Source organism: Natator depressus, chromosome 2 (assembly GCF_965152275.1).
Source record: "Natator depressus isolate rNatDep1 chromosome 2, rNatDep2.hap1, whole genome shotgun sequence".
NCBI lineage: Eukaryota > Metazoa > Chordata > Testudines > Cheloniidae > Natator > Natator depressus.
In genome coordinates, this window is record NC_134235.1 from 97,662,984 (window position 1) to 97,682,812 (window position 19,829).

Here is a 19,829-nt window from a genome sequence, read left to right on the forward strand (position 1 = left end):
CTTAGAGACTAACAAATTTATTTGGGCATAAGCTTTCGTGGGCTAGAGCCAGCTTCATTAGATGCATGGAGTGAAAATACGGGAGCAGCTAGAAATACATGAGAGGATGGGGGGTTGCTTTACCAAGCGTGAGCTCAGTCTAACGAGTGAAATCAATTAACAGCAGGATACCAAGGGAGAGAAAATAACTTTTGAAGTGGTAAGAGAGTGGCCCATTACAGACAGTTGACAAGAAGGGTGTAACAGTAGGGCGAAATTAGTATTGGGGAAATTAAGTTTAGGTTTTGTAATCTCTAAGGTGCCACAAGGATACCTCGTTGTTTTTGCTGATACAGACTAACACGGCTACTACTCTGAAAAAAATTAAGACCGATAGATATCAAGGACTTGGCTCTGGAAGAATGGTTAGTACAGAATGTGGTAAGGCTGCACCAGTAATTGTTGAATACTCCTTTTAAGTTCAAAAGGTTCAGATAATTCTTTTGTTTTTGTTTAGATATCTTTTTACAAAACAGGAAAATGTCAGGCTTATGTACAGAAACATGGAGCTACAGTAAGTGATTCTTCACACTGTTACTTATTCATTGTTGCCAGTACTTGTGATCCCAGTCGTAAAAACTGATATTTTTCAGTGCTTGCAATTCCCATTCCAACAGAAAATCTCCCCCCTACTTAAATTTTGCACAAAATGCATATGCCGTGTATTATAGGATTGGCTTACAGTACCAAATAATGCAAAGTACAGAAAACTTTGTGAAGCCCTGTCAATGATCTGTTTTTGTTTTGTTTGCAGTGTATATTATGATTCTGTTGTGCTACATTGCCTGTGATATAACGTTTGCGTTTGTATGGCTGAGTGTGGACTTTCAGAAACTGCTAAGTAGGAAGACAGTAGTTATAATCAAAGCCAAGTTGTAATCATGCATGTGCATCTTCATTGTGGCCTCCCTTTCTTTGTTCTTAGATGTATGACCTTGCATTTGACTGTATAAAAACACCTTTTGTTCAGATGAGCCCACCTTACCAAATGATCTATGTCAAACTGTATAACTAATCTGATGCCATCATTATTTATCACTCTATCATTTTTTTTTGTCATCTGAAAATTTTATTACAATTATTTTATATTGTCTTCCAGCTCACTGATAAAGGTATTGAATAGCATTGGACTGAGAACAGATAGGACCTCACTAGAAACATCCTTTTTGAGAGATCAGCGAACCAGTTTTTAATGCATTTAGTATAGGCTACACTGATTTTTGTCTAGTGCTATTTTTTTAACAGATTGTCATGTGGGACCAAGTCACATGTCTAGGTATATTATGTTAACACAATTATCTTTATCAACCAAACTTGTGATCTCATCAAAAAACATCCTTGATCTCGGGCTAGACAGGCAACTGGGCTTGATATATGTGCATGTTGGGAATCACTGGTTAGAGTTTGGAATGAGATATAAACAATATCCACTGAAAAGTACTATATATAACTCATTCAGTCATTCCTTTCCCCCCAACCTTCTGACCTCCAAAAACCCATAATGCATTAGAATGCACCTTAATGTTGTCCAGTAAAATGCAAAAAGCCAAATCCCAATCTGTTGCAGTTCCCAGTTATAATAAAGGGTACAGGTGCTCAGCATCTTTCAGGATCTAGCCCAAAATAACAGTATGATTATCTTTTATAAAACCTTGATTTAATTACTTTAAAATCTGCTTATTATATAATTATTTAAAACTTTTTTCCTTTGGTTAATATTACTAGATTGAAGCTCCAGAGAATATTGGCCCAGCCATCCTTCAACTATGTCTCTGTTACACACTTATAACCAGACTTGCCCCCAGCTGGAATAAGGCTGGTCATCTGTTGGTACAAGGTATCTTACTCAACTGGGTCAGAGTCTGACCCTTTGACTTTCAGTACTTTATTATTTTTTAAATTATATTTGCCATGCATATGCTGCCTACTCTTTGATTATTAGTCTTACATTTTTGTTTTTGTATTTCTATGATTGTTTCTTTATCCCAGTTCAATTTTTTAATGAATAATATAAAAGGACAAGGAATTCAAATTTTCTGTCTCCCCTCTCCTTTGTGTAACTGATTTAATAAGCATTTAAATTGACCATAGTATATTCAGTTAATTTCAAAATCAAATTTTGCAATACAGCAGATTTATGAAAATACTGTAAATAGGTTTCAAAATCAGCTGTTCTGTTTCACAGAAATTGCACACTTCACTTACATAGGATGAAAGTGACATGCTTTACGACCATGCCTTTCCATCAGGTTTCATAAGGCTAGATGTTGTTGTTCTTACCACCTAACAATGTTTCCCCTACTAACTGAACAAGGTGAGAAGAGTGACAAATTAGCAAATGTAGAAAACCAGACACAAGTGGATGTGGTTCTAACACAACCACATGCTATTCATCCATTAAAGGAATTGTATGGATTTATTCAACAGTATAAATTGGGATAAAAATGTGTTTTTCTGTTTTAGTTCCAGTCTTACTGTTGTTAGACTTTTTTACTTTATTTTGAATCAGTTTTTCTTCATTGACTATCTTCAAAACAGATTTACATCCCTTTAAAACCAGTGTATTCAAGAAAAAGAATTAAAATCAGAGGGCCAGATCCTCAGATGGTGTGAAATTGGCTTACTTTTATTGAAGTAAACCTTTAGCACCTACAGTGTTCGTTCTGGGGTGTGTAGCTTATAGGAGGATGATGCTACAGTAGTTTTACATTTTGAGGTTACACTGTATCTTGTTATGTATAGGTATGCTAATGAAGAGTATTCAGGTCGGCTCTTTCCTTCTTCCACCAAGTGCGCTGTATGTGACCTAGGCAGAATGTTTCCACAAGCTTTCCATGGCCAAGGGGCATGGGCAGCTGGTTGGTATGAGGTAGAGTGGAGACAAAGTACGTGCTAGCCCTTCTTCAACCAGTATGAGAAGCACTATCCAGCACCTTTATTCCCAACTCTTCTGGATACTTTCTGAGACATTCTACCCATCTGTTGTCAGTGGCCCCTCCTCATTGGAATCAAGGCCACTATTTGGTTCTTAATTTCATAGTATCACTTAGGGTATGTCTACACTACAAAATTATGTCTAATTTATAGAAGTTGATTTTTTTAGAAAGCGATTGTGTGTGTCCCCACACTAATGCACTAAGCACATTAAGTCGGTGCAAGGCGTCCACAGTACCGAGGCTAGCATCTACTTTCGGAGCGTTATACTGTGGGTAGCTATCCCACTGTTCCCGCGGTCTCCGCCGCCCATTGGAATTCTGGGTTAAGCTTGCAATGCCTGATGGGGCAAAAACATTGTCGCGGGTGGTTTTGGGTACATGTCGTCAGTCGCCCCTCCCTCTGTGAAAGCAACGGCAGACAATCATTTCGCACCTTTTTTCTGTGCAGGCGCCATACTGCTTTCAGCAGACGGTCCAGTAGGACTGCAAACAGTCGTCGTCATCCACAGCTTCCGCTGCTATTCTGCTCTCCTTATGCTATGAATCCATCTTGCAGGTCCTCTTTGACCGTCGTCATCCACCACTTCCGCTGGCACTCTGCTCTCCTGGTGGTCTCGCAAGGCTGCTTCCGCTGCAACTCTGCTCGGCTGCTCTTGTCTCGCCATACCACGGCAAGCGTGCAGCCCACTCAGCTGTTATGTCCTGACAGCAGACGGTGGAGTAGGTCTGCAAAACTGGTCATCCAACCACCACTTCCCCTGGAACTCTGCTCTCCTGCAGACGCCATACCATGGCAAGCATGGAGCCCACTCAGATCACCGCAGCAGTTATGAGCATTGTAAACACCTCATGCATTATCATGCAGAACCTGAAAAAGCAGGCGAAGTGGTGGCGATGGCAGCGCAGTGATGAGGACATGGACACAGTCTTCTCTCAAAGCACGGGCCCTGGCAATTTGGCCATCCTGGTGGCAATGGGGCAGGCTCATGCCATGGAACTCCGATTCTGGGCCTGGGAAACAAGCACAGACTAGTGGGACCGCATAGTGTTGCAGGTCTGGCTGTGAAACTTTCGCATCTGTAAGGGCACTTGCATGGAACTTTGTGACTTGCTTTCCCCTGCCCTGAAGCACAAGAATACCAAGATGAGAGCAGCCCTCACAGTTCACAAGCGAGTGGCGATAGCCCTGTGGAAGCTTGCAATGCCAGACAGCTACTGGTCAGTCTGGAATCAATCTGGAGTGGGCAAATCTACTGTGGGGGCTGCTGTGATCCAAGTAGCCAACGCAATTACTGAACTGCTGCTATCAAGAGTAGTGACTCTGGGAAATGTGCAGGTCATAGTGGATGGCTTTGCTGCAATGGGATTCCCTAACTGTGGTGGAGCAATAGACAGAACACATATCCCTATCTTGGGACCAGACCACCAAGGCAGCCAGTACATAAACCGAAAGGGGTACTTCTCACTGGTGCTGCAAGCACTGGTGGATCACAAGGGACATTTCACCAACATCAACGTGGGATGGCCGGGAAAGGTACATGACGCTTGCATCTTTAGGAACTCAGGGTGTTGGATCATATTAAAGAAGTTCTGTATTAAAATCACAAATGAGTTTGATACCCTGAAATTTAAACTGTGGGGAATTACTAATTAAGAGGTCTCTTGGTTTTTGGTACTGTTTCTCTCCCTCTCTGTGTGAAAATTGCAAGCTGCTAATTGTGTTAGTACATTCTAAGGGTATGTCTACACTACAAAATTAGGTCGAATTTATAGAAATTGGTTTTGCAGAAATCGTTTTTAAATAGTCAATTGTGTGTGTCCCCACACAAAATGCTCTAAGTGCATTAAGTGCATTAACTCGGCAGAGTGCTTCCACAGTACCGAGGCTAGTGTCGACTTCTGGAGTGTTGCACTGTGGGTAGCTATCCCACAGTTCCCGCAGTCTCCGCTGCCCATTGGAATTCTGGGTTGAGATCCCAATGCCTGATGGGGCAAAAAACATTGTCGCGGGTGGTTCTGGGTACATGTCATCAGGCCCTCCTTCCTTCCCTCCCTCCCTCTGTGAAAGCAACGGCAGACAATCGTTTCGCACCTTTTTTCCTGAGTTACCTGTGCAGATGTCATACCACGGCAAGCATGGAGCCCACTCAGCTCACTGTCACCGTATGTCTCCTGGGTTCTGGCAGACACGGTACTGCATTGCTACGCAGCAGCAGCAACCCATTGCCTTGTGGCAGCAGACGGTACAATAGGACTGGTAGCCATCATCGTCACGTCCAAGGTGCTCCTGGCCGCGTCAGTCAGGAGCACCTGGGCAGACATGGGCGCAGGGACTACATTAGGAGTGACTCGACCAGGTCACTCTCTTTAGTCCTGCAGGCAGTCCTATTGTACCATCTTTTGCCGGGCAGGCAGGCAGATGAGGATGGCTAGCAGTCCTATTGTACCATCTTCTGCTGAGCAGCCAAGAGATGTGGATGGCTTGCAGTCCTTCTGCACCGTCTGCTGCCAGACGGTGCAGAAGTGATGGATGGAGTGGATCAAAACAAGAAATAGACCAGATTTGTTTTGTATTAATTTGCTCCCCCCACCCTCCCTCCCTCCGTGAAGTCCTGCCTGAAATACGAGAGGGAGGGATAGCTTAGTGGGTTGAGCATTGGCCTGCTAAACCCAGGGTTTTGAGTTCAATCCTTGAGGGGGCCATTCTGTGTGACAGTTGTTTGTTTCTCCTTGATGTAAAGCCACCCCCTTTGTTGATTTTAATTCCCTGTAAGACAACCCTGTAAGCCATGTCGTCAGTCGCCCCTCCCTCCGTCAGGGCAACGGCAGACAATCGTTCCGCGCCTTTTTTCTGTGCAGACAGCATACCACAGCAAGCATGGAGCCTGCTCAGGTCACTTTGGCAGTTAGGAGCACATTAAACACCATGCGCATTATACAGCAGTATATGCAGCACCAGAACCTGGCAAAGCGATACCGGGCAAGTAGGCGACGTCAGCGCGGTAACGAGAGTGATGAGGACATGGACACAGACTTCTCTCAAAGCACGGGCCCTGGCAATGTGGGCATCGTGGTGCTAATGGGGCAGGTTCATGCGGTGGAAGCCGATTCTGGGCCCGGGAAACAAGCATAGAGTGGTGGGACGGCATAGTGTTGCAGGTCTGGGACGATTCCAGTGGCTGCGAAACTTTTGCATGCGTAAGGGCACTTTCATGGAACTTTGTGACTTGCTTTCCCCTGCCCTGAAGCGCATGAATACCAAGATGAGAGCAGCCCTCACAGTTGAGAAGCGAGTGGCAATAGCCCTGTGGAAGCTTGCAACGCCAGACAGCTACCGGTCAGTCGGGAATCAATTTGGAGTGGGCAAACCTACTCTGGGGGCTGCTGTGATGCAAGTAGGCAACGCAATCAAAGATCTCCTGATATCAAGGGTAGTGACCCTGGGAAATATGCAGGTCATAGTGGATGGCTTTGCCGCAGTGGGATTCCCTAACTGTGGTGGGGCCATAGACGGAACCCATATCCCTATCTTGGCACCGGAGCACCAAGCCGGCGAGTACATAAACCGCAAGGGGTACTCTTCAATAGTGCTGCAAGCACTGGTGGATCACAAGGGACGTTTCACCAACATCAACGTGGGATGGCCGGGAAAGGTACATGATGCTCGCATCTTCAGGAACTCTGGTCTGTTTCAAAAGCTGCAGGAAGAGACTTTATTCCCAGACCAGAAGATTACCCTTGGGGATGTTGAAATGCCCATAGTTATCCTTGGGGACCCAGCCTACCCCTTAATGCCATGGCTCATGAAGCCGTACACAGGCAACCTGGACAGTAGTCAGGAGCTGTTCAACTACAGGCTGAGCAAGTGCAGAATGGAGGTAGAATGTGCATTTGGATGTTTAAAAGTGCGCTGGCGCAGTTTACTGACTCGGTTAGACCTCAGCAAAACCAATATTCCCACTGTTATTACTGCTTGCTGTGTGCTCCACAATATCTGTGAGAGAAGTTTATGGCGGGGTGGGAGGTTGAGGCAAATCGCCTGGCCACTGGTTACGCGCAGCCTGGCACCAGGGCGGTTAGAAGAGCACGGGAGGGCGCGGTGCACATCAGAGAAGCTTTGAAGACCAGTTTCATGACTAGCCAGGCTACGGTGTGACAGTTCTGTTTGTTTCTCCTTGATGAAACCCCCGCCCCTTCGTTCACTCTACTTCCCTGTAAGCTAAGCACCCTCCCTTCGATCACCACTTGCAGAGGCAATAAAGTCATTGTTGCTTCACGTTCATGCATTCTTTATTAATTCATCACACAAATAGGGGGATAACTACCAAGGTAGCCCAGGAGGGGTGGTGGAGGAGGGAAGGACAAGGACACACAGCACTTGAGAAGTTTAAAACTTATTGAATGCCAGCCTTTTGTTGCTTGGGCAATCCTCTGGGGTGGAGTTGCTGGGTGTCCGGAGGCCCCCCTACCGCGTTCTTGGGCGTCTGGGTGAGGAGGCTATGGAACTTGGGGAGGAGGGCGGTTGGTTACATAGGGGCTGTAGCGGCGGTCTGTGCTCCAGCTGCCTTTCCTGCAGCTCAACCATATGCTGGAGCGCATTAGTTTGATCCTCCAGCAGCCTCAGCATTGAATCCTACCTCCTCTCATCACGCTGCGGCCACCTTTCAGCTTCAGCCCTCTCTTCAGCCCGCCACCTCTCCTCCTGGTCATTTTGTGCTTTCCTGCACTCTGACATTGTTTGCCTCCACACATTCGTCTGTGCTCTGTCAGTGTGGGTGGACAGCATGAGCTCAGAGAACATTTCATCATGAGTGCATTTTTTCTGCCTTCTAATATTCACTAGCCTCTGGGAAGGAGAAGATCCTGTGAGCCTTGAAACACATGCAGCTGGTGGAGGAAAAAAAAGGGACAGTGGTATTTAAAAAGACACATTTTATAGAACAATGGGTACACTCTTTCACGGGAAATCTTACTGTTAACATTACATACACAGCACATGTGCTTTCGTTCCAAGGTTGTATTTTGCCTCCCCCCACCACATAGCTAGCCCCTCACCCCTCCCCGTGGCTAACAGCGGGGAACATTTCTGTTCAGCCACAGGCAAACAGCCCAGCTGGAACGGGCACCTTTGAATGTCCCCTTAAGAAAAGCACCCTATTTTAACCAGGTGACCATGAATGATATCACTCTCCTGAGGATAACACAGAGAGATAAAGAACGGATGTTGTTTGAATGCCAGCAAACATACACTACAATGCTTTGTTCTACAATGATTCCTGAGTACGTGCTACTGGCCTGGAGTGGTAAAGTGTCCTACCATGGTGGACGGAATAAGGCTGCCCTCCCCAGAAACCTTTTGCAAAGGCTTTGGGAGTACATCCAGGAGAGCCGCAAATGCCAGGGCAAATTAATCATTAAACATGCTTGCTTTTAAACCATGTGTCATAAATATAAAGGGAAGGGTAAACCCCTTTCAAATCCCTCCTGGCCAGAGGAAAAATCCTCTTACCTGTAAAGGGTTAAGAAGCTAAAGGTAACCTCGGTGGCACCTGACCAAAATGATCAATGAGGAGACAAGATATTTTCAGAAGCTGGGAGGAGGGAGAAAAACAAAGGGTCTGTGTCTGTCTTTATGATGCTTTTGCCGGAGACAGAACAGGAATGGAGTCTTAGAACTTAGTAAGTAATCTAGCTAGGTATGTTTTAGATTATGATTTCTTTAAATGGCTGAGAAAATAGCTGTGCTGAATAGAATGAATATTCCTGTCTGTGTGTCTTTTGTGTAACTTAAGGTTTTGCCTAGAGGGATTCTCTGTGTTTTGAATCTAATTACCCTGTAAGGTATCTACCATCCTGATTACACAGAGGTGGTTCCTTTACTTCTATTAAAAGTCTTCTTGTAAGAAAACTGAATGCTTTTTCATTGTTCTAAGATCCAAGGGTTTGGGTCTGTGGTCACTTATGCAAATTGGTGAGGATTTTTACCAAACCTTCCCCAGGAAGTGGGGTGCAAGGGTTGGGAGGATTTTGGGGGGAAAGACGTGTCCAAACTACATTTCCCAGTAAACCCAGATAAAGTTTGGTGGTGGCAGTGGAAATCCAAGGGTAAAATCATTTTGTACCTTAGGGAAGTTTTAACCTAAGCTGGTAAAAGTAAGCTTAGGAGGTTTTCATGCAGGTCCCCACATCTGTACCCTAGAGTTCAGAGTGGGGAAGGAACTTTGACACCATGTATAGTATTTTAAAAGGTACACTCACCAGAGGTCCCTTCTCCGCCTGGCAGGTCCGGGAGGCAGCCTTGGGTGGGTTCAGAGGGTACTGGCTCCAGGTCCAGGGTGAGAAACAGTTCCTGGCTGTCAGGAAAATCGGTTTCTCCGCTCGCTTGCTGTGAGCTATCTACAACTTCATCATCATCTTCCTCATCCCCAAAACCTGCTTCTGTGTTGCCGCCATCTCCATTGAAGGAGTCAAACAACATGGCTGGGGTAGTGGTGACTGAACCCCCTAAAATGGCATGCAGCTCATCATAGAAGCGGCATGTTTGGGGCTCTGACCCGGAGCAGCCGTTCACCTCTCTGGTTTTCTGGTAGGCTTGCCTCAGCTCCTTAAGTTTCACGCGGCATTGCTTCGGGTCCCTGTTATGGCCTCTGTCCTTCAAGCCCTGGGAGATTTTGACAAATGTTTTGGCATTTCAAAAACTGGAACGGAGTTCTGATAGCACGGATTCCTCTCCCCATACAGCGATCAGATCCCATACCTCCCGTTCGGTCCATGCTGGAGCTCTTTTGCGATTCTGGGACTCCATCATGGTCATCTCTGCTGATGAGCTCTGCATGGTCACCTCTGCTGATGAGGTCTGGCCAGCATGGCAAGCTACAGGTGACCATGCAAACAGGAAATTGACATTCAAAAGTTTGCGGGCCTTTTCCTGTCTACCTGGCCAGTGCATCTAAGTTGAGAGTGCTGTCCAGAGCAGTCACAATAGAGCACTCTGGGATAGCTCCCAGAGGCCAATACCATCCACAGTGCCCCAAATTGCGTCCACAGTGCCCCAAATTCGACCCGGCAAGGCTGATTTAAGCGCTAATCCCCTTGTCGGGGGTGGAGTAAGGAAATCGATTTTAAGAGCCCTTTAAGTCAAAAAAAAAAAAAAAAAGGGCTTCATCGTGTGGATGGGTGCAGGGTTAAATCAATTTAATGCTGCTAAATTCGACCTCAACTCGTAGTGTAGACCAGGGCTAAGACAGAGTCTGTTCTCAAAGCAATTCTTTTTAACAACAACTACTCACACAGAGAGAGACTCAAAGCAATACTCTGTAACAACAGAATCAGCACCCAGAGACTCCCCGCCCTTTTGTTGTATTCATCTTGCTTTGTTAACAATTGTGATTAAAATAGAGATAGAGGATGTATGTGGATGGATGCTTGGTGTGGATAATAACTGAATGATCAGGGAGGTGCCAGCCTAAGAATCCAGTGTCCATCCACTGAGTAAGGCGTCAAGTGGAAATAACTAGAGGACCCCCGGAAGGCAGACTGGAATCCACCCAACAGCCTCAAGGATGGGAGAACCAAAGAACAAGATAACATCTGGCAGCACGGAGCCGTCAGGAATGTGCTATCTGCTGATTGATTCAGCAACAGCATGATGAAGCAATTCCCATAGACTGGAATAGGAAGAAATTCCTATAAAAATGGACTCTAGAAAGTGAGAACTTGGGGGTCTGATTCTGCAAACCAACTTCCAGGAGCATCAGATGTGCATCTGACAAGGCCCTGCTCCCTCCTCATGTCCAGGCCACCTGGCCAGTGGCTTGGCATGAGCAACTCTAAGGCTGGTAACTATGATAACAACCTTGCAGAACCTGTGTGTGTGTGAGTGAATGTGTGAATAAATATGAAATTGAATAGAATGTTATAGCTATAACTAACTACTTACTATGATTCTTTCTGTATTCACAATAAATGTGGCATTTTGCCTTTTCCCCTTTAATAAGATCCTGCTGGCTTTTATTTTATTGGTATAACAAGGGCTGTTCGAATAGTTGCAAGAAGGGACTTAATTTCCAGACCAGAAAATTACCGTTGGGGATGTTGAAATGCTAATAGTTATCCTTGGGGACCCAGCCTACTCCTTGCTCCCATGGCTCATGAAGCCATACAGCGGAAGCCTGGACAGTAGTCGGAAGCTGTTCAACTATAGGCTGAGCAAGTGCAGAATGGTGGTAGACTGTGCATTTGGATGTTTAAAAGTGTGCTGGCGCAATTTACTGACTCGGTTAGACCTCAGTGAAACCAGTATTCCCATTGTTATTCTTGCTTGCTGTGTGCGCCACAATATCTGTGAGAAGAAAAGGAGTACTTGTGGCACCTTAGAGACTAACAAATTTATTTGAGCATAAGCTTTCGTGAACTACATCTGATGAAGTGAGCTGTAGCTCACGAAAGCTTATGCTCAAATAAATTTCTTAGTCTCTAAGGTGCCACAAGTACTCCTTTCTTTTTGCGGATATAGACTAACACAGCTGCTACTCTGAAACCTGTCAATATCTGTGAGAGTAAGGGTGAGACATTTATAGTGGAGTGGGAGGTTGAGGCAATTCACCTGGCCCCTGATTACACGCAGCCAGATACCAGGACAATTAGAAGAGCATAGTAGGGCACGCTGCGCATCAGAGAAGCTTTGAAAACCAGTTTCATGACTGGCCAGGCTACGGTGTGACAGTTCTGTTTGTTCCTCTTTGATGAAAACCTGCCCTCTTGGTTCACTCTACTTCCCTGTAAGCCAACTGCCCTCCCCTCCCCGCTTTGATCACTGCTTGCAGAGGCAATAGTCATTGTTTCAAATTCATGCATTCTTTATTAGTTCGTCTCATAAATAGGGGGATAACTGTCAAGGTAGCCTGGGAGGGGTGGGGAAGGAGGGAAGCACCAGGTGGGGTGAGGGAGGTGGGAAGGACAAGGCCACATTGCACTTCAAAACTTACTGAATGCCAGCCTTCTGTAGCTTGGGCAATCCTCTGGGGTGGAGTGGTTGGGTGCCTGGAGCCCCACCTCCCCACGTTCTTGGGCATCTGGGTGAGGAGGCTATGGAACTTGGGGAGGAGGGTATGGAACAGGGGCTGCAGGGGCTGTGCTCCTGCTGCCTTTCCTGCAACTCAGCCATACGCCAGAGCATCCTCCGGTAGCCTCAGCATTGCATCCTGCTTCCTCTCATCACACCCCCACCACCTCTCCTCTTGCTCCTGCCACCTCTCCTCTCGCGTGTCCCTCCTGTCCTCCTGTTCATTTTGCGCTTTCCTAGACTGTGACATTGCTTGCCTTCATGCATTTTGCTGAGCTCTTTCAGTGCAGGAGGACTGCTTGAGCTCAGAACATTTCATCACGAGCGGGTTTTTTTTCACCTTCTTATCTACAATAGCCTCTGGGACGGAGATGATAGGGGAAGCGTTGAAACATTTGCAGCTGCAGGAGGGGAAAAAAGGGAGAGTAGTATTTTAAAAAGACGCATTTTAGAGAAGAATGGGTAGACTCTTTCACGGTGAACCAAGGTGTTAACATTACATAGTACATGTGCTTTCGGTACAAGGTCGCATTTTGCCTCTTATATTGAGGGCCTGCCAGTTTGGTGTGAGAGATCACACACGCAGGGCCAGGCAACAGAATTCGCCTTGCAGGCAGACATGGTAAGCCACAGTCTTTTGGCTTCTTTAACCTTCATAACATGTGGGAATGGTTTCAAACAGCAGCGCCCTCATTTCCCATACTAAGCACCCGTTGGGTTGGCCATTTAAAAGGAGGGGCTGCGGTTTTTGGGTTCACGTGCAGCAGAAACCCAACTAAACCACCACCACACACCCAATTCTCTGGGATGATCATTTCACCCCTCCCCCACCGCGTGGCTAAGAGCGGGGATGATTTCTTTTCAGCCACAGGCAAACAGCCCAGCAGGAACGGCCATCTCTGAATGTCCCCTTAATAAAATTCCCCTATTTCAACCCCACCTCCCGCATTCTTGGGGATCTGGGTGAGGAGGCTATGGAACTTGGGGAGGAGGGTGGTTGGTTACACAGGGGCTGCAGTGATGCCTTTCCTGCACCTCAATCATATGCTGGAGCATATCCGTTTGATCCTCCAGTAGCCTCCGCATTGCATCCTGCCTCCTCTCATCATGCTGCTGCCACCTTTCCTCTTGATCCTGCCACCTGTCCTCTCACGCTTCCCTCCTGTCCTCGCATTCATTTTGTGCTTTCCTGGACTCTGCCATTGTCTGCTTCCATGCATTCTGCAGGGCTCTTTCAGTTTGAGTAGACTGCATGAGCTCAGAGAACATTACAACGTGAGAGTGGGGGTTTTTTTTCACCTTCTTATCTGCGCTAGCCTCTGGGATGGAGATGCTAGTGGCAGCATTGAAACATTTGCAGCTGTGGGAGGAAAAAAAAGGGAGAGTAAAACTGAAAAAGACACATTGGCCATTTAAAAGGAGGGGCTGATGTTTTCGGGTTCACATGCAGCAGAAACCCAACTAAACCACCCACACACACCCAATTCTTTGGGATGATTGCTTTACCCCTCCCCGTACCGTGTGGCTAATAGCGGGGATGATTTCTTTTCAGCCACAGGCAAACAGCCCAGCAGGAACGGCCATCTCTGAATGTCCCCTTAATAAAATTCCCCTATTTCAACCAGGTGACCATGAATGATATCACTCTCCTGAGGATAACACAGAGAGATAAAGAACGGATGTTGCTTGAATGCCAGCAAACATCGGGACCACACGCTGCCATGCTTTGTTTTGCAATGACAACTGCCTGCGTGGTAAATTGTCCTACCATGGAGGACGCAATAAGGCTGCCCTCCCCAGAAACCTTTTGCAAAGGCTTTGGGAGTACCTGCACGACAGCTTCATTGAGATGTCCCTGGAGGATTTCCACTCCATCCCCAGACACATTAGCAGACTTTTCCAGTAGCTGTACTGACCACGAATGCATCCCAAATCTTCAGGGCAAATTAATCATTTAAACACGCTTGCTTTTAACCCGTGTATTATATTTACAAAGGTACACTCACCAGAGGTTCCTTCTCTGCCTTCAAGGTCCGGGAGCCCGTCTTGGGAGGGTTGGGAGGGTATTGGCTCCAGGGTGATAAACAGTTCCTGGCTGTCAGGGAGAATGGTTTCTCCGCTTGCCTGGTGTGCGCTATCTTCAACCTCCCCCTCTTCATCATCTTCCTCATCCCCAAAATCCTCATCCCTGTTGTGTGAGACTCCCTTGCAGGAGTCCACGTACAGGTGTGGGGTAGTTGTAGGGGCACCCCCTAGAATTGCGTGCAGCTCATCATAGAAGCTGCATGTCTGGGGCTCTGACCCTGAGCGGGGGTTTGCCTCTTGGGTTTTTTGGTAGGCTTGCCTGAGCTCCTTAAGTTTCACACAGCACTGCTGCAGGTCTCTGTGATAGCCTCTGTCATTCATGCCCTTGGAGATTTTTTCAAATATTTTGGCGTTTCGTCTTTTGGAACGGAGTTCTGATAACACGGATTCGTCTCCCCAGACAGCAATCAGATCCAGTACCTGCCGTTCGGTCCATGCGATTCTGGGACTCCATGGTCACCTCTGCTGATGAGATCTGCACAATCACCTGTGCTGATCAGCTTGCCATGCTGGCCACACAGGAAATGAAATTCAAAAGTTTGCGGGGCTTTTCCTGTCTACCTGGCCAGTGCATCCGAGTTGAGAGTGCTGTCCAGAGCGGTCACAATGGAGCACTGTGGGATAGCTCCCGGAGGCCAATACCATCGGATTGCATCCACACAAACCCAAATTTAACCCAGCGATGTCGATTTCAGCGCTAATCCCCCATCGGGGAGGAGTACAGAAATCCATTTTAAGCTCCCATTAAGTCGACAAAAACGGCTTCGTTGTGTGGCCGGGTGCAGGGTTAAATCAATCTAACGCTATTAAATTCGACCTAAACTCGTAGTGTAGACCAGGGCTAAGACTAAAATTTGTGAAACACACATGGTAGCTCTGGGGTTGCCTCTAAGCTATCAGCTGGTTTGGGTGGATGGAAGAACACAAAGCAATGTTTCTATCCAGCTCTCCTTCTGAGCCTGAGAAATTTGTCCCAGACATTTAAGAAGAACAAGAAGATGTGAGGAATGTGTCTTTTTAGGCTGCAACTTTAGTAACTTAATTCATCTGGGAATTATCAGCAATAACTCATTCAGTGCAGGTTATCATTCCTTTCTCATTCATTTCCACCTATTTGGGGAGGGCTGCCATCAGCCCCTACCCCTCCAACCTTGATTGCAGCCATTGCTGGGACCCCACCACCTTTCCCTGGGAAAAGGGAGTTGTCTCCTTACTGTAACAGACATTAGGAGCCCCAACCCTGTTCCCCAACTTCTTTAGGGGATGCCTTCCCCTAAATCCACTTCCAACTTCAGTTAATCAGAGAACCAGACTCTCTATGGAATAATTACCTGCACTGGATACCTGCTACCAACCACATCGCAACAACTTTAACCTTACTTCCTGGCTGACCCAATCAGGTCCTGAAGGTGTGTGGAAGGTGAAAAATCCCACACTATTCCAGCGAATCTGATAAGGGAAAAATTCCTTCCCAGTCCTGAAAAAGGCAACTAGAACAGTGTCCACAACAGACCACAAAAACCCAGTTCTACACTTGTCCAATGGGTGGGACCTGCTGATCCATGAGAGAGGGTTTTCTGTCTGGCAGAACAGAGCATATATACCTTTTCCCTGCTCTGCAGGAGGCCAGTGGCTTACCTTACCCCCTCTGGCCAGACCTAGCTTAGGTAAAATGCCTCCCTCCCCCTCCCCACCTCAGTTTGAAGGAGGGGAGCAACAGTAAAGGAGCCACACCCTTTTCTTCCCACTTGTCCAGACAAAGTGCCCTGTTATCTAATGAAAAACAATTCTGTATACGGATTCCTTACTGAGAGATAAACAGCATGTATATAGTTGTTGTGCTTTCATACATACGTCTGTGTTGATTTTCATGCCACTTCTAATTCAATGAAAAATTCACTGATACAAATTTTTTCCTTTCTGTGTGAGGAGAAAACTACACAGGAACCCTGCCACACAAAATAAATTATGCACTTTGTCCATATCTGCTACATAAAATACTTCTGAGATAAAAGTCTTAAAGTATACTAGGCTTATGCATACATTTTATAAAAATAATACGTACTTATTTTATTTATTAAGGAAGCAATTTTTTGTCTCATATGGGAAGGCAAAATGCTGTTGGTAAGTACAATATTGTGTTAATATTGTAAGTATATTAGAAATTAGTAAGACTGTACTAAAGCTTCCAGGTCTTAGTATATCAACCCAATATCATTTCATTTTGTAATCTACAAATAAATTCAATCATATGATACCTGCTGGCAGATTCTTCTTTAAATTATATGGACACTTTTCAAATTAATTACACCTCTGTAAGAGAGAGAGGAGTATTTTTATACTATTAATCTTAACCTATGACCATAGATTGAAATGTATGGTTGAAAGAATCTGGTTATAAGAGTTAATTTTAGGCAGATGTAGTTCAGACTGCACACTTGGTATGGCGGTTTGATGAACATAGGTAAAGTAAAATGAGTAACTGTGATTAACTGGCTTAAGTTTATAGTTCTCAAAACATCAGGCCACAGTGGGGTTGTTCCTTAGTATGTTATGAATAAATATATAGAAAGATATATTTATTTTATTTCTGTATCTCAAATATAAATTTTAAGAATTCAATTTTAAAACATTGGCACCTAAATTTGCACCTGGAAAATATTTTCAGGAGCAGGTAATTGCCAGTGCAAATTGGTATTTGTGCATTCAAGTGACTTTAGACCAGAGGTGGGCAAACTTTTTGGCCCGAGGGCCACATCGGGGTTGCAAAATGGTATGGAGGGCCGGGTAGGGAAGGCTGTGCCTATGCAAACAGCCTGGCTCCCGCCCCCTCCCAATTCCCACCCCCTGACTGCCCCCCTCAGAACTTCCGACCCATCCAACCCCTCTGTTCCTTGTTCCCTGACCGCCCCCTCCTGAGACCTCCCCCCCCGGGACCCGACTCCCTATCCAACCCCCCCTGCTCCCTGTACCCTGACTGCCCTGCCCCCTATCCACACCCCCGCCCCCTGACAGGCCCCCCGGGACCCCTGACCCATCCAACCCCCCCTCCCACTCCTTGTCCCAACTGACCCCACCCCCTATGCAACTGCTCCCTGTCTCCTGACCACCACCACCCCCAAACCTCCACCCCATCCAACTGCCCCCTCTCCCCTGACTGCCCCCCGGGACCTCCTGCCCCTTATCCAACCCTCTCTGCCCTCTTACCAGGCCTCTCAGAGCAGCAGGACAAGCTTACTGGAAAGCTTGGGAGGTGGATGGGCGCAAGCCGCGCTGCCCACGCAGCGGTGTGGCTGCAGGGAAGGGGGGACAGAGGGGGAGGGGGAGGGGGAGGGTTTTTTGTTTTTGCTTTTTTAAATAAGCCTCTTGGCTTTACCTTTTCACTTAAGAGACAATTTTATATAGTTATACAGAGTGGTTCTGGTTTTGATTTTATTTCAGTTATGGACCTCAATGTATCAGAGACCCAACTTTGCATCAGTGTAGAGGCTTGCACAATTCGTCTACCGCCACCTCAGGTACAGAACAGTTCTAATTTCTATGGCTAATTTTGTTCATCCTACTTGCACTTATTTTATGTGGGCTGCTTTATTTGAAAAGAACATGGGGAAGCAAGACATTTACTCCCAATTGCCATTGGACATGCACTATGTTAGTTGCTTAGCCTCATCTTGTAGTAAATATATATACCATATATTATTGCATAGGGTTGTACTCATGGGAGTCTGACAGTCATTCCAATCAGAATGTCAGAGCTGTGAGATTTCCCTATAGTTACTGTTTGAAGAGAATTCCAGAGAAAATAATAAGAGCATGGGAAAAGGGAAGCACATACTGGTAGCACTATTTCCCCAAGAAGAAAAGGAGAACTTGTGGCACCTTAGAGACTAATCGATTTATTTGAGCATAAGCTTTCGTGAGCTACAGCTCACGTCATCAGATGCATACTGTGGAAAATACAGAAGATGTTTGTTTTTATACACACAAATCATGAAAAAAATTTCTTTATTTTAATTCTTTATTTTCATTAAAAAATCTTCTGTATTTTCCACAGTATGCATCCGATGAAATGAGCTGTAGCTCACGAAAGCTTATGCTCAAATAAATTGGTTAGTCTCTAAGGTGCCACAAGTACTCCTTTTCTTTTTGCGAATACAGACTAACACGGCTGTTACTCTGAAACCTATTTCCCCAAGGATAGTAGATTTTTCACATGAAACATACATCCATTTGGGACTGCCGGGCAAAGATGTTACAGAACAGTCCTCCTCTGGAGAAGATGATGAATTAGTAGCAATAGAGGCAGATGAAACCATTGAGATTTAAGCACTGTATCATCCACAAACACCCAAAACCCTGTTTGACACCAGGGTTTCTGACCCCTTCCTTGTAGTCTCCACATAATAGAAGGATGTCTACACACAGTGCATGATGATTACAATGGATGGACGTCTTTATGCCACTAGGTCACCTTATACCATAATATTCTCCAGCATTACCCAGGAGATAATCCTTCTTTCACTTTCATCCTATAATAGCTTAGAGCAGGGGTGGGCAAACTTTTTGGCCTGAGGGCGACATCTGGGTGGGGAAATTTCTTGCAGGGTTGGGGTGCGGAGGCGGAGTGCGGGGTGTGGGAGGGGGTGCGGTGTGCAGGAAGGGGCTCAGGGCAAGGGTTTGGGGCAGAGGAGGGGTGTGGGGTGTATGAGGGGGATCATGGAAGGGGTTTGGGGTGCAGGAGGGGTGCGGGATGCAGCAGGGGGCTCAGGGCAGGGAGTTGGGGTGCAGGGGGGGTTCAGGCTCCGGCCCGGTGTTGCTTACCTAGAGCGCTCCAGGGTGGCAGCGGCACACACCGGGGCCAGGGCAGGCTCCCTGCCTGCCAGCCCCGGCCCTGCACCGCACCACTCCGGGAAGCGGCCGGCACCACGTCCCTGCATGGCCGCTGGGGGTGGGAGGGGGTGCGCAGTGGGCTCCGTGTGTTTCCCTCGCCTGTGGGTACCTCCCCCGAAGCTCCCATTGGCTGCGGTAACCCTTTCCTGGCCAATGGGAGCTTTGGGGGAGGTACCCACAGGCAAGAGCAGCGTGCAGAGCTCTCTGCGGCCCCACCCCCAGGGGCTGCAGGGACGTGGTGTGGCCACTTCCCGGTGCCACGCCATGGGGGTGGCAATCCCGCGGGTCGGATCCAAAGCCCTGAGGGATCGTAGTTTGCCCATCCCTGGCTTAGAATAACATCTTATGTTCAAAACCATCTATCAACTTTTAGCCATCAGAGCTATCAAAGAAGTCCCATCTGCACAGCGCTTCTCTGAAACCTGTTCCATTTTCTTTGTGATACCCCCAAAAAAGTTGGGAGCAGTTTGGGTCATGCTGGATGTGAGCGTAGTTAGCAAATATATCAGGAAACCATACTTCAGTATTAAGAAATTAGCATCCGTTCTGATAGCCGCCATGTCACCTTAACTGATCTGGTACAATGAGTACTAAATTTCTGATTACTTCTTTGCTTACAAAAGCAAGCATTTTCAATCCATTTCTATCCTTTAGAATATCCTTTGGCTCTCAGGAGAAAGAAATTCCACCGTTTCCCCTACCTAGATAACATACTAATCAAAGACAACTTCAAGGTATCAGCCTTGAAAACGACACAGGCAGTGATGATGGAAATTAACATGATGTTTCATTATCAGTAATCAATATTGTGGTCC

General features: G+C 46.5%; 1 protein-coding gene and 1 pseudogene across 1 annotated transcript in view; one reads left to right on the forward strand and one right to left on the reverse strand.

Annotated features, from left to right (window-relative positions):
* C2H18orf63 (chromosome 2 C18orf63 homolog) overlaps positions 1–19,829 on the forward strand; it is a 35,125-nt gene that overhangs the window by 2,748 nt on the left and 12,548 nt on the right. The window contains exons 3-6 of the mRNA XM_074943495.1: positions 497–553; positions 1,765–1,876; positions 16,207–16,248; positions 17,566–17,642. Coding sequence (XP_074799596.1) covers positions 497–553; positions 1,765–1,876; positions 16,207–16,248; positions 17,566–17,642 — 288 coding nt within the window. The remainder of the gene's footprint in view (positions 1–496; positions 554–1,764; positions 1,877–16,206; positions 16,249–17,565; positions 17,643–19,829) is intronic.
* On the reverse strand, positions 7,363–9,783 carry LOC141983476 (uncharacterized; annotated as a pseudogene).